General features: G+C 43.1%; 1 protein-coding gene across 1 annotated transcript; it reads right to left on the minus strand.

The window, feature by feature from the left end:
* Positions 1-732: 732 nt before the first annotated feature.
* LOC130848691 (olfactory receptor 1052-like) lies at positions 733-1,691 on the minus strand. Its single transcript, XM_057727105.1, is given in 2 exon segments — positions 733-1,202; positions 1,205-1,691. Coding segments are annotated over 2 exon segments (957 nt in total).
* Positions 1,692-13,876: the final 12,185 nt, after the last annotated feature.

Here is a 13,876-nt window from a genome sequence, read left to right on the forward strand (position 1 = left end):
GTTTAGTTTCTTCATTTGTATGATTCTGTAAAACATATACTCAACATATTACACGTATATTTAAAGATGTTCAGGCCAAATAATAGAATTTTTTTGAATCAACCTCCTAAAGCACAGTATCTTACATAATGCTGTAGCTGCCTAAATAACACAAAGACACACACACACACACACACACACACTCTGGAGAATTCTGAGACGTACATAAGTCTGGCTAGAAAACAGATGTATGAGGAAAACTCTCTCTTGATCCTGAGGTTTTATTTAATGGGAAAATTCATTAAAATGCAACAGCAGTAAGAAATACAGACCTACTTCTATTTCGGTCACCTTTCTTTTTAGAACAGGAGGAAAGAACTGAGCCACTGTAGCCTAGCCCCACATCTCTAAAGCAGTGACATGTTGCCCCCATCTGATGTTTCTTGGGTGTTATGATGAGCTGCCAATAAAAGACTTGGGGCCATGGGTAATTGAAATAGCTCTGGTTTTGGTGTGGAAGTCCTGATGTTGAATACTCACTCTCTCACCAACTGTATGACTTTATGTAGTTAATTCATTTTTACTGAGTCAGGTATCCTTCATTTGTAAACTAAGATCACAAAGTATGATATTTGCTGTTTCTTTCTTCTTCTTCCACCTCCTTCAACATGAGGCTGCTCCTGGTGAGATCAACTCACAATCTGATTGGAAGATGCTATGCCTTCCTCATTTCAACAAACAACCTTGCAGGGCTCAGCGGGGAAAGATGTTGACCTTGAGATTCCTCTGCAGGGCATCCTTCACCTCCTTGTTGCGGAGGCTATAGATGAAGGGGTTGAGCATGGGGGTTATGATGGTGTAGAAGACAGATACTACTTGGCCACTCGCGTCATTAGTAGATCCATGAGGTTGGACATAGGTGAAAATCACCGTGCTATAGAAGATGGCAATGGCCAGGAAGTGGGAGGCACATGTGGAGAGGGCTTTCTCCTTCCCAGCTGCTGAGCGCATCCTCCCAATGGTCACCAGGACCAAGCTGTAGGAGGTGAGAATGAGGGCAGCAGGGAGAAGGAGAACCAGAGCAGAAAAGATATAGAGGACCACTTCTGCTGTGGCTGTGTTGGCACAAGCCAGGAGGAGAAGAGGTTGGATGTCACAGTAGTAGTGTGGTACCTGGTTGGGCCCACAGAAAGGCAGGGCAAAGACATTTCCAGTCTGGATGTGGAATTAGCTCCACCAAATGCATAGGAAGTGGCCACCAGTTGGAGACAGGTTCCTCTGGTCATGACAGAAGCATAATGGAGGGGTCGGCAGATGGCCATGAAGCGGTCATAGGCCATGGAGGCCAGCAGGAAGCTCTCAGCCGTCGCATGCATCACAAAGAAGGTCATCTGGACCACACAGCCCTTGAAAGAGATGGACCTGTCAGAGGCGAGAAAGTTGACTAACAGCTTGGGTGTGACCACAGAAGAGTAACAAATATCAAGAAAAGAGAGGACACTGAGAAAGAAGTACATGGGGCTGTGGAGATGGGGGTCTGTGAAGATGAGTGCCATCATTCCCAGGTTGCCCACCACGGTCACGGCGTAGATGAGCAGGAAGCCTCCAAAAAGAATCTTCTGGAGGTCTGGATAACTGGAGAATCCCAGCAAGATGAAGCGGGTAACTGGGGTGTAGTTGCCAGTGGCAAGGGCTAGTTCTCCAGGTGTCATCTGCAGAGGGGACAGCCGAACATCACTCAGACAGTGTCACTTGAGCATGCCCACCTGTGCAAGGTACAATGAGGCAGAATACCAACTACATATAAGGCTTCCTCTACAAGAAGTAATGGGAAGTATCATGCCATGGTGTTTAAGACATGGGCTGTGAAGCCAGACAGACCTGACTGTTTTCAAGGCTCACCCATGTTGTGGCACGTATCACTATTCATTCTGTCTTATATTTAAGGTCTTCAGGGCACCCCCTCCTCTATATCATAACCTTTTTTCTGCTGAGAATCTATTGAGTTAAATGTCACCTGGGAGTCCATCAGCTTGGAAGTGGTGTTTTAATGCTTCCTGGACTGCCCTTCAAGATGTTTATCCACAGGAGGACTGGAAATGCCCAGAGTCCTTTCTTTCCTCCCCACACTTGCCTGTCTCTTCTGCTCCTCAAATCCTTCTTCATTGAGAGTTTGGGCTACATCCCAAAAATCAGTCCCAGGGACACCTCACCAACCTCTTCACCCATGCCAAGCAGTTTGTAAAGAGGACAAGGAGGAAATGTGTTGTCACTTTGCAGGAGAACACAAAGCAGCCTCACCTTTGTTCCCACCTGTTATGACAGGTACAGGGTATGGAGAAAGAGCCCTGGACTGAAAGGATGGAGACCTGCTTTCTAGTTCTGGCTCTGTTGCCTATTAGCTCTTACCTTGGGTGGTTATCTCAGTGGCAAAGTCAAGGTTTGGCATGGGAGGTATCTGAGGTCACACCTGGTCCTGACAGTTTGACAGTGATTCAGTGCTTCTTCCATGAACTTGCTGCCTGGGTATGGACCTTTGTGCTCATGTAGCCCCACACCACACACAAAGCATCCACCTGAATGTGTCTAGGAAAAGGATCCTCTATACCTGATTGTAAGAGACAATTGTAGGAGAGTCTGACCAGCTCACAGGGATGTATTTAAGTACCTTAGCCACACAGGGCAGTAATCCTTGGCAAATATTTTGTGCATGAAATAGGAATTTCTGTGAAAGCTTGTTAACATTAATGAATAGATGGGAATATAAGGAGTTTTCTTATCATAATGACATTTAATTCATCGACTCCTTCTAAGTTAGTGCCAAGAATCACATAGTGATGTATCCTCAAAAATTATTTTTAGTGCTCCATTGTCCATGAATTTGAAAAGATCCACTCTCCATTTTTGATTTCCATCTGAGTTAAAAATATTTTTTATAGGCAGTGATGAAAGTCATTTACTTTTCCACACCTGTTTATGAAATTATCTCTTTGTGTGGTATCCTGGAAGTTTTGTGTTCTGGTGAAATGCCTTTTACTAAGATTCAGGATATTTCTTTTCAAAAGGGGGAGAAGGGCAACTGTGAAAGGGAGGATGAGAAAGGAGTGCACCATCCATCACAGATGCATTCTCAAGGACATTGTTTTTATGAAAGAGTAGATATGAACATTGAAGTTCTGGAGATGGGTTCCCTTAAGTCTATGAGCTCTTCGAAAAGTCTTCCCTTGTCCTCAGAGGTACACAACGCAAGTGTGAAGACTGGGGCCCTGGAAGAGCTAGTGGTTCCCGGATGCTGCCTTCTGCCCTGCTGCCTCTTTTTCCCCAGAGCTGGTCTCGTGCTTATGTGACTGTAGGGGAGTTCGCTGGAACGCTCGCTTCCATGCCCTTCACGGAACAACCTTCTATTGATTGTGAGAGTCAAAACATGAAATGCTGAAAGTCAGGGTCCTGGTGGGGTGGCAGAATCCTATTGCATGATTCAGCCTTGAAGTTTAACCTTCAAAGTCAGCTTCCTGCCCTATATCCAGTGTCTCCACCAGGTGCCCCAGGTATTTTTCATATTCACTCCTCCTTTTCTAACTTTCTTGGTTTAGGGGTTTAGTGTTGTCCAAATCCAAATGTCCATGAGTCTAAATCCACAGTACAAAGTAATATTTTCCTCTTTTTCTCATAGGATCAGAACCTGCTTCCCTAGACTCCCCCCACCCCACTCCCGCCTCTGATCATATTCAGCATTGATCTTAGGCTGAACTTTTTTATCCTGCTTTCCAGTAAATGAGGTTTCTGGTCCTCCTCCCCAGCTCCCCCTCTCTTATTATCTTCCCCTGGTCCCTCCTCCCATCCCAACTCCCAGACGACGTTCCCTCCTCCCATCCCAACTCCCAGACGAACACTTGATTCCTTCAGAGGCACGTCTCTCAATAATTCTCCATTATGGTGACCTTGACCAACAGCCTTACAGACCTAGTCTGAGGTTCTCAGCTAGTGTAGTACCTCCAGAATTTCCTTCATAAAGCCTGCAAAGCCATCCCGCAGCCCTGCTAGCCGGCCTTCTCTCACCCAACTGAATTCTCTTTCTGTGTGCTGTTGTAATCTGCTCATGGAGTTTGACCCACCCAGGTATATTTAAAATTGTTTAACAGGGCTTTGTCAATATTTCCACGTCTTTCCTTCCCCCCTCACTGGGTTGTTTTGTTCCCCTATCACACTGTAACTTGTGAAAGCAGAGGCTGTTCTGTTTTGTATCAACTGAATAGCAAATATTTGAATAATTACTGTTACCCAAAAGTATTTGAACAATTGCAGGTTGTTCAACACTATTTAAACAACTGTTCAAAGTAGCATAAAGCATGTCTTTGGCCATTTAGGATCTTGAAATTTTGTTGAGAGACGAGCTTGCTCCCGTGACACAGGAGTGACGTTGGGTGGTGCCCACTCTGCAGTAGGAACCGTTGGGGTGACCTGCGAGGGCTTCAGAAAGAGGAGGGAAGGGGCTGGACCTTGAACAATGAGGAAGGCGGGGCTGGATGGGGGAGATGAGGGTGTGCAGGAGCCTGGAAGTGGGAGTTAATCTCCTCGGTAAACATTTACTGGGCAAAAAGTGCACTGAAAAGAGTCAGGAGAGCTGGCAGAGTTACTCAAGCGCTTTGAGCTTCAGTTTCCTCAGTTTCTGTGAGAACGGGAAGACAACATGTGTGAGTGTACTTAGCACAGTTCTGGAAGCAGGGTAGACACTTGATGTACATTCACTTTCATCCCATCACAAGTTAGATTATGAACACGTAGTGGGTGGGGAGCTGGAAGAGATTACCCAGGAGCCCTGAATGCAGTGGGATCTCAGGAAATGCTGAAAGGCTGACAGAGTAGGGGATGGGGGGATGGGGTGGTGCAGATTTGGGGGGAGAGGAAGGAGAGGAGAACAGGCAACCTCAGCTCTCTGAATCAGCTCTGGTGGATGGAACTCGGTAGAATTTCTGATAGACAATTACCCACCTTAGCAGACGGTGCTCTCCAGCCTGACACACCTCCAGTGGGAACTCCAGATCCTCTCCACCAGGCATCTGGGGTGGTTCTGAGACTCACTTTCACTCTAGCCTGTGTCTTTCAGGTTCTCTCCCCAGAGCTGTTTCTGGAGTGGCCTTACATCCAGATCCGATGACAAGGCACACAGCTCAGGCAAACAGAGAGTGGCACTCAGGACTGAAGTTGTGGACGCATCCTGGTCCTGATAGAGTTTATAAGGTTGGCTCCGTGCTCTCGTGATCCTGGGTGCCTCTGGGGTCTCAGAGATCTGGGGAGGTCCTTGAAACACAGCCATGTCCTTATCCTCTCCCAGGGTCCTGGAAGTTTCAGGCCTCAGGGAAGTAGAGATTATTCCCTGTAGGTTTTGGTCACTTACTTTCTGGGACCTTGTTAATGGAATGGGTTGTTTATTTATATTAGCAATTAAAAAATTATATTTTCAAAAATGAAGCTAACTTCTAAGCACAGGAAATGCCAGAGGGCATAAGGAGGAGCCAAGGGAATTATTAACCAGGAGCTAAAACTCTCACTGATCCTCTACCAGTTGTGGCTTTTTCACTCCTTTTCTCTCTCTGACTGTGCTTTGCGGGTGGGGAGAGGGCTTCCTCCCTATCCATTCGTCAGCTGACACTGCTCCCTACAGACTGTCCTTTGCTGGGCTCAGCTGAGGCTACTGGAGCAGGGGGTCGTTTTGGTTCTGGAACCGTGATTATTTCAGGTGAAGAGAATTACAGAGCATCTGGCCCAGTGGCTCTCAGCTGAGATGGGATGGTAAAGCGGTGCTCTGAGTCAGGACTAGATTACCAAATGGGAAGAGCACGCTTAGGGCACCAGCAAAGTCGAGGCATTAACATTAAAAAAAGGACATATAGGGTCATTGAAATAAACTACCAGGCAATGATAAGACATAGGGATTTTCTTTAACATTATCTGTGTGGATGCATAGGGTAAAATATAAAAGACATTTTGGAGAGAATTGACAGGATCTGAACATGAAATGTGGATTAGATAACAGACTAAAAGTTTGATAAACCTGGCTATGTAAGAGAATGATCTATTCTTAGGAACTGCTCACTAAAGTATTTAGTAATAATGGTTTTGAATAATTTGTATATAGATTAATATTTTAGGTATATATTATGTACATGTATATGTACATATATATATAAATGGAGCAAAATATAGACAACTGGTGAGTGTAAAGGGTATATAGAGTTCCTGTATTACTCTTGCAACTTTAAAAATTATATTAAAATACATTATCATTATAAAATACATTATATTAAAAAAGTTAAAATCTCGGTGGGAGGAGTTGTGATAGTAGTGATGCTATAAATTGTTCATTGTTGAAATTGGATGATAGGTAAATGGGAACTAATTTATCATACTCTCTGCTTTGTAAATGTTTGAATCTTTGAATCCTAATTTTATTTTTCAAATCGAAATATATTCAACATATCACATTGTGCCAATTTAAGGTGTACAACATGCTAATTTGATACTTTTATATTTTGTCATATAATTGCCATTGTAGTGATAATTAGTACCTTTATTGTCACATGATGATTATTTCCTTTTAGTGGTTGCAATAATTAAGATCTAATCTCTTAGAAAGTTTGATGACTATAATAAAATATTGCTGTCTGTATTTACTATACAGACATTAGATCTCTAGGACTTAGTTACTGTTTCATGCAAGTTTGTACCCTTAATAATATCTCACCTATTCCCCCCCACCCGTGCCCCGCTCCCCATTCCCCAACCCCTGGTAACCACCATTTTATGAGTTTGGAATTTTTAGATTCTGCATGTAAGTGATATCACACGGTATTTGTGTTTCTCTGTCTGACTTGTCTCACTGAGCATAATGCTCTTAAGGTCCATCCATGTTGTTGCAAATGGCAGGATGTCCTTCTTTCTCGTGGTTGAAGAACATTTCATTTATATATATACACCACATCTTCTGTATCCATCATCCAGTGATGGGCCTGCAGGTTGTTTCCATATGTGGCTATTGTGAATGATGCTGCAGTAAACATGGGAACGCATGGCGACACCAATTTTAAACAGCATTGAAGCGCCACAGAAAAATCAAAACTTTCTTGCAATTCTTTCGACTTAGTTTACAGTTCAAAATTCACAAGTAGAGGTGTCAAGATGGCGGCGTGGGAAGACACGGAGATTGCGCGTCCCCACAAATAGATAGACTGACGGAGGCCGGCGGGGAACCTGAGGCCCAAGCAGACCGCAGGAACCCCGGAGCAACTGGGTAGGACCTGGGGGAAGTCGGGGGGCGGGGAAGGGGAAGTGGATGGGACCGGCACCCCTGGGGGGTGGCTGAGTGAGGGGGGACGTTCCCGCCTGGAGAGACCCTTGGGGGCTGGGGAGATCCGAAACCGCAAGTGGGTTTCTCCAGCCCAGGAGGTCAGGAGGCCTGATGAGCTCCTGTGCTTGGGAGCCTGCTGGTCTCTCCTCGCCCCTCCACCCTCCAAGGCCCCCTCTGGACTGCCTGGGTCCTGGGGGTGTGGGAAGGAGGGACGAGGGGCGAGGAGGTGGAGAGGCAGACAGGTGGGGTTGGGGGCTTTGAGATTGGGGGATGGGGAGGCGAGAGGGCGTTTCGCCTGCCCTCATGGCCAGGGAGGCCGACTGGGCTCCCAGACCTGGTCCTTCACTCTCCGGGCCCCTTCCAGCTTGAGGGTCCTGGGGGCGTGGGGGGAACGAGGACAGGAGGGAGAGAGGCAGACAGTGGGGGTGGGAAGGGATCTCTCCAGGTCAGAAGAATAGGTGAGGTGCCACTGGGTTTTTCTTCTAGGCGGGTCCTTCGCCTTCCAAGGCTCCTCCCAGCTGTTGGTCCTAGAAGTACAGGAGGGAAGCGGTGGGGGGAAAAGAAGAGAGGCGGCCGTGGGGAGGGACCCTCTGGGATCAGAGGATCAGGGGAGGAGCGGAAGGCATTTCCACTGCCCACTGGCTTGGGAAGCCTGCTGGGCTCCTGGGCCAGGTCTCCAACTCTCCAGGGTCCCCTCCCAGATGCATTAGTTCCGGGGCCATTGGAGCATGGCAGGGGAAGAGGAAGAGAGGCAGACAGGGACCCTACGAGACTGGGAGATCTGGGGAAGTGCCGCAGGCATTACCCTAGCCCAGTTGGCCCTGGGAAGCCTGTTGGGCATCAGAGTCTGGTCTCCTGCCTTCGAGTGCCCCCTGCAGCTGTGAGGGTCCTAGGGGAATAGGAAAGAGGGGGTGAGGAAGAAGAGAACCCAAGGGGGAGGGACCCTCCACGACGGAGGACTAGGGGAGGTGCCTAGCATTTCTCCCACCAACTCAGGCCCAGGGAGCCTTCTGGGTACCTTGACCTGGTCCTTTGCTCCCAGGACCAGAGGCATTCCTGGGCCCCTCTGCCTCACTGGGCCTAAGCCCCATTCCCCACCACCCCCAGGGTCTTTTCTAAGCATAGGCCCTGCCCATTGCCTAACCTGCCCCCACCGCCCACCCCCACCCTTGTCTAAGCCCTGCCCCCACAGCAAAGGCCTTTTCTGGCTTTTTTTCCTTTTTTTTTTCTTTCTTTTTTTTTCTTCCCACCTCCTCACTTAGGCTATTGCAGTTGTTTTACCTTCCAGTTGTTACTCCATCTTTTTTTTTTTAACTTTTTTTTTTTCCACAATAAACTGCATATATTTAGAGTGTACAATTTGGTATCCCAATCTCCCAATTCAGTCCCCCCCCAACCCTCCCCACTTTCCCCACTTGGTGTCCATATATTTGTTCTCTACATCTGTGTCTCTATTTCTGCCTTGCAGACCGGTTGATTTGTACCATTTTTCTATAGTCCACATATATGTGTTAATATAAAATATTTGTTTTTCTCTTTCTGACTCACTTCACTCTGTATGACAGTCTCTAGGTCCATCCATGTCTCTAGAAATGTCCCAGTTTCATTGCTTTTTACAGCTGAGTAATATTCCATTGTATGTATGTACCACATCTTCTTTATCCATTCATCTGTTGATGGACATTTAGGTTGCTTCCATGTCCTGGCTATTGTACATAGTGCTGCAGTGAACATTGGAGTGCATGTATCTTTTTGAATTATGGTGTTCTTTGGGTATATGCCCAGTAGTGGGATTGCTGGGTCATATGGTAGTTCTATTTTTAGTTTTACAAGGAACCTCCATACTGTTCTCCATAGTGGCTGTATCAATTTACATTCCCACCAGCAATGCAAGAGCATTCCTTTTTCTCCACACCCTCTCCAGCATTTACTGTTTGTTGATTTTCTGATGATGCCCATTCTAACTGGTGTGAGGTGATACCTCATTGTCGTTTTGATTTTCATTTCTCTAATAATTAGTGATGTTGAGCAGCTTTTCATGTGCCTCTTGGCCATCCATATGTCTACTTTGGAGAAATGCCTATTTAGGTCTTCTGCCCATTTTTTGATTGCGTTGTTTGTTTTTTTGAAATTGAGCTGGATGAACTGTTTATATATTTTGGAGATTAATCCTTTGTCTGTTGACTCGTTTGCAAATATTTCTTCCCATTCTGAGGGTTGACTTTTCATCTCGCTTATAGTTTCCTTTACTGTGCAGAAGCTTTGAAGTTTCATTAGGTTCCACTTAATTATTTTTCTTTTTATTTCCATTATTCTAGGGGGTGGATCAAAAAAGATCTTGCTGTTATTTACATTGAAGAGTGTTCTTCCTATGTTTTCCTCTAGCAGTTTCATAGTGTCTGGCCTTACATTTAGGTCTTTAATCCATTTGGAGTTTATTTTTGTGTATGGTGTTAGGGAGTGTTCTAATCTCATTCTTTTCCATATAGCTGTCCAGTTTTCCCAGCAGCACTTATTGAAGAGGCTGCCTTTTCTCCATTGTATTTTCTTGCCTCCTTTGTCATAGATTAGTTGACCGTAGTTCATCTCTGGGCTTTCTATCCTGTTCCATTGATCTATATTTCTGTTTTTGTGCCAGTACCATACTGTCTTGATCACTGTAGCCTTGTAGTATAGCCTGAAGTCGGGAAGCCTGATTCTGCCAACTCCGTCTTTCCTTCTCAAGATTGCTTTGGCTATCCAGGATCTTTTGAGTTTCCATACAAATCATAAAATTTCTTGTTCTAGTTCTGTGAAAAATGCCATTGGTAATTTGATCGGGATTGCATTGAATCTGTAAATTGCTTTTGGTAATACAGTCATTTTCACGATGTTGATTCTTCCAATCCAGGAACGTGGTATGTCCCTCCATCTGTTTGTGTCTTCTTTGATTTCTTTCATTAGTGTCTTATAGTTTTCTGAGTACAGGTCTTTTACCTCCTTGGTTAGTTTTACTCCTAGGTATTTTATTCTTTTTGTTCCAATGGTGAATGGGATTGTTTCCTTAATTTCTCTTTCTGATCTTTCATTGTTGGTGTATACAAATGCAAGAGATTTCTGTGTGTTAATTTTGTATCCTGCAACTTGACCAAATTCATTCATTAGCTCGAGTAGTTTTCTGGTGGCATCTTTAGGATTTTCTATGTGTAGTATCATGTTATCTTGCAAAAAGTGACAATTTTACTTCTTCTTTTCCAATTTGGATTCCTTTTATTTCTTTTTCTTCTCTGATTGCTGTGGAAAGGACTTCCAAAACTATGTTGAATAATAATAGTGAGAGTGGACATCCTTGTCTTGTTCCTGATCTTAGAGGGAATGCTTGCAGTTTTTCACCATTGAGAATGATGTTTGCTGTGGGTTTGTCATATATGGCTTTTATTATGTTGAGGTAGGTTCCCTCTATGCCCACCTTCTGGAGAGTTTTTATCATAAATGGGTGTTGAATTTTGTCAAAAGCTTTTTCTGCATCTATTGAGATGATCATGTGGTTTTTATCCTTCAATTTGTTAATATGATGTATCACATTGATTGATTTGCATATATTGAAGAATCCTTGCATTCCAGGGATAAACCCCACCTGATCATGGTGTATGATCCATTGAATGTGTTGTTGGATTCTGTTGGCTAGTATTTTTTTGAGGATTTTTGCATCTAAATTCATCAGTGATATTGGTCTGTAGTTTTCTTTTTTTGTAGTATCTTTGTCTGATTTTGGTATCAGGGTGATGGTGGCTTCATGAAATGAGTTTGGGAGTGTTCCTTCCTCTGCAAATTTTTGGAAGAGTTTGAGGATGGGTGTTAGCTCTTCTCGAAATGTTTGATAGAATTCACCTGTGAATCCATCTTGTCCTGGACTTTTGTTTGTTGGGAGATTTTTAAACACAGTTTCAATTTCATTACTTGTGATTGGTCTGTTTATATTTTCTATTTCTTCCTGATTCAGCCTTGGAAGGTTATACCTTTCTAAGAATCTGTCCATTTAATCCATGTTGTCCATTTTATTGGCATATAGTTGCTTGTCATAATCTCTTATGGTGCTTTGTATTTCTGCGGTGTCCATTGTAACTTCTCCTGTTTCCTTTCTAATTTTATTGATTTGAGTCCTCTCCCTCTTTTTCTTGATGAGTCTTGCTAGAGGTTTATCAATTTTATTTATCTTCTCAAAGAACCAGCTTTTAGTTTTATTGATATTTGCTATTTTTTTCTTTGTCCCTATTTCATTTATTTCTGCTCTGATCTTTATGATTTCTCTCCGTCTACTAACTTTAGGTTTTGTTTGCTATTCTTTCTTTAGTTTCTTTAGGTGTAAGGTTAGATTGTTTATTTGGGATTTTTCTTGTTTCTTGAGGTAGGATTGTATCACTATAAACTTCCCTCTTAGAACTGCCTTTGCTGCATCCCATCGGTTTTGGATCATTGTGTTTTCATTGTAATATGTCTCTAGGTATTTTTTGATTTCCTCTTTGATTTCTTCAGTGATCTGTTGGTTATTTAGTAGCATATTGTTTAGCCTCCATGTGTTTGTGTTTTTAAAAAATTTTTTTTCGAACACATCTGTTAGTTTCCTATTACCGTATTTTTTTTATCTTGCTATTGTTCTGCTGTTCTCCTACTTTTTAAAAAAATTTTTTTTGTTTTCCTGCTCCACATGGCTTGTGGGATCTTGATTCACAAGCCTAGGGTCAGGCCTGAGCTCCTGAGGTGGGAGCTCTGAGTCCAAAACATTGGACTAACAGGGAAACCCAGTTCCCAGGGAATATTCTTCACAGTGAGGTCTCCCAGAGGTTCTCACCTCAACACCAAGACCCAGCTATACTCAACAGCCTACAAACTCCAGTGCTTGAAACCTCAGGCTAAACACCCAGTGTGACAGGAACACAATCCCACCCATCCAAAGTGGGGGGGAAATGAGATGAAAAAAAAAATATTTCACAGATGAAGGAACAAGGTAAAAATACACAAGACCAAATAAATGAAGAGGAAATAGGAAAGTTACCTGAAAAAGAATTCAGAGTAATGATAGTAAAGATGATCCAAAATCTTGGTTACAAAATAGAGAAAACATAAGAAACAGTTAATAAGGACTCAGAAGAACTAAAGAGCAAACAAACAGCAATAGATAACAAAATAACCAAAATTAAAAATACTCTAGATGGTATAAAGAGCAGAATAACTGAGGCAGAAGAACAAATAAGTGAGTTGGAAGATAGAATGGGGGAAATAATGGCCACAGAGCAGGAAAAAGTAAAAAGGAATAAAAAGAATGGAAGACAGTCTCAGAGACCTTGATGACAACATTAAGCACACCAACATTAGAATTACAGGCATCCCAGAAGAAGAAGAAAAGTGAAAGGGTCCGAGAAAATAGTTGAAGAGCTTATGGTGGAAAACTTCCCCAACATGGGAAAGGAAATAATTCATCAAGTACAAGAAGCGCAGAGAGTCCTATACAGGATAAACCCAAAGAGAAATACACCAAGGCACATATTAATCAAACTAATGAAAAGTAAACACAAAGAAAAAATATTAAAAGCAGCAAGAGGAAAACAACAAATAACATATAAGGGAAAACCCATAAGGATAAAAGCTGACCTTTCTGCAGAAACTCTGCAGGCCAGAAGGGAATGGCAGGATATACTGAAAGTCCTGAAAGAGAGAAATCTACAGCCAAGAATATTCTACCCAGCAAGAATCTCATTAAGATTTGATGAAGAAATCAAAAGCTTTCCAGACAAGCAAAAGTTAAAAGAATTCAGCACCACCAAACCAACCTTACAATTGCTGAAGGAACTTTTCTAAGTGGGAAACACAAGAGAAGGAAAAGGCCTACAAAAACAAACCCAAAGCAATTAAGAAAATGGTAACAGGAACATACATGTCAATAATCACCTTAAATGGAAATGGATTAAATGCTCCAACCAAAAGACACAGACTGGCTGAATGGATACAAAAACAAGACCCTTCTATATGCTGCCTACAAGAAACCCACTTCAGACCAAGGGACACATATAGACTGAAAGTAAGGGGATGGAAAAAGATATTCTATGAAAATGAAAGTCAAAAGAAAGCTGGAGTAGCAATACTCATATCAAACAAATTAGACTTTAAAGTAGAGACTATTACAAGAGACAAGGAAGGACACTACATAATGATCAAGGGATCCATCCAAGAAGAACATATCACAATGGTAAATATCTATGCACCCAACATAGGAGCACCTCAATACTTAAGGCAATTGCTAACAGCCATAAAAGGGGACATCGACAGTAACACAATAATAGTAGGAGAGTTTAACACCCCACTTACATCAATGGACAGATCATCCAAACAGAAAATAAATAAGGACACACAAGCTTTATTTTATTATTTTTTATTTTTTATTTATTTTTTATTATTTTTTTGGGGGGTACACCAAGTTCAATCATCTGTTTTTATACACATATCCCCATATTTCCTCCCTCCCTCAACTCCCCCCCGCCCTCCCTCGAGTCCCTCCCACCCTCCCCATCC

Source organism: Hippopotamus amphibius, chromosome 3 (assembly GCF_030028045.1).
Source record: "Hippopotamus amphibius kiboko isolate mHipAmp2 chromosome 3, mHipAmp2.hap2, whole genome shotgun sequence".
Classification (NCBI taxonomy): Eukaryota; Metazoa; Chordata; class Mammalia; order Artiodactyla; family Hippopotamidae; genus Hippopotamus; species Hippopotamus amphibius.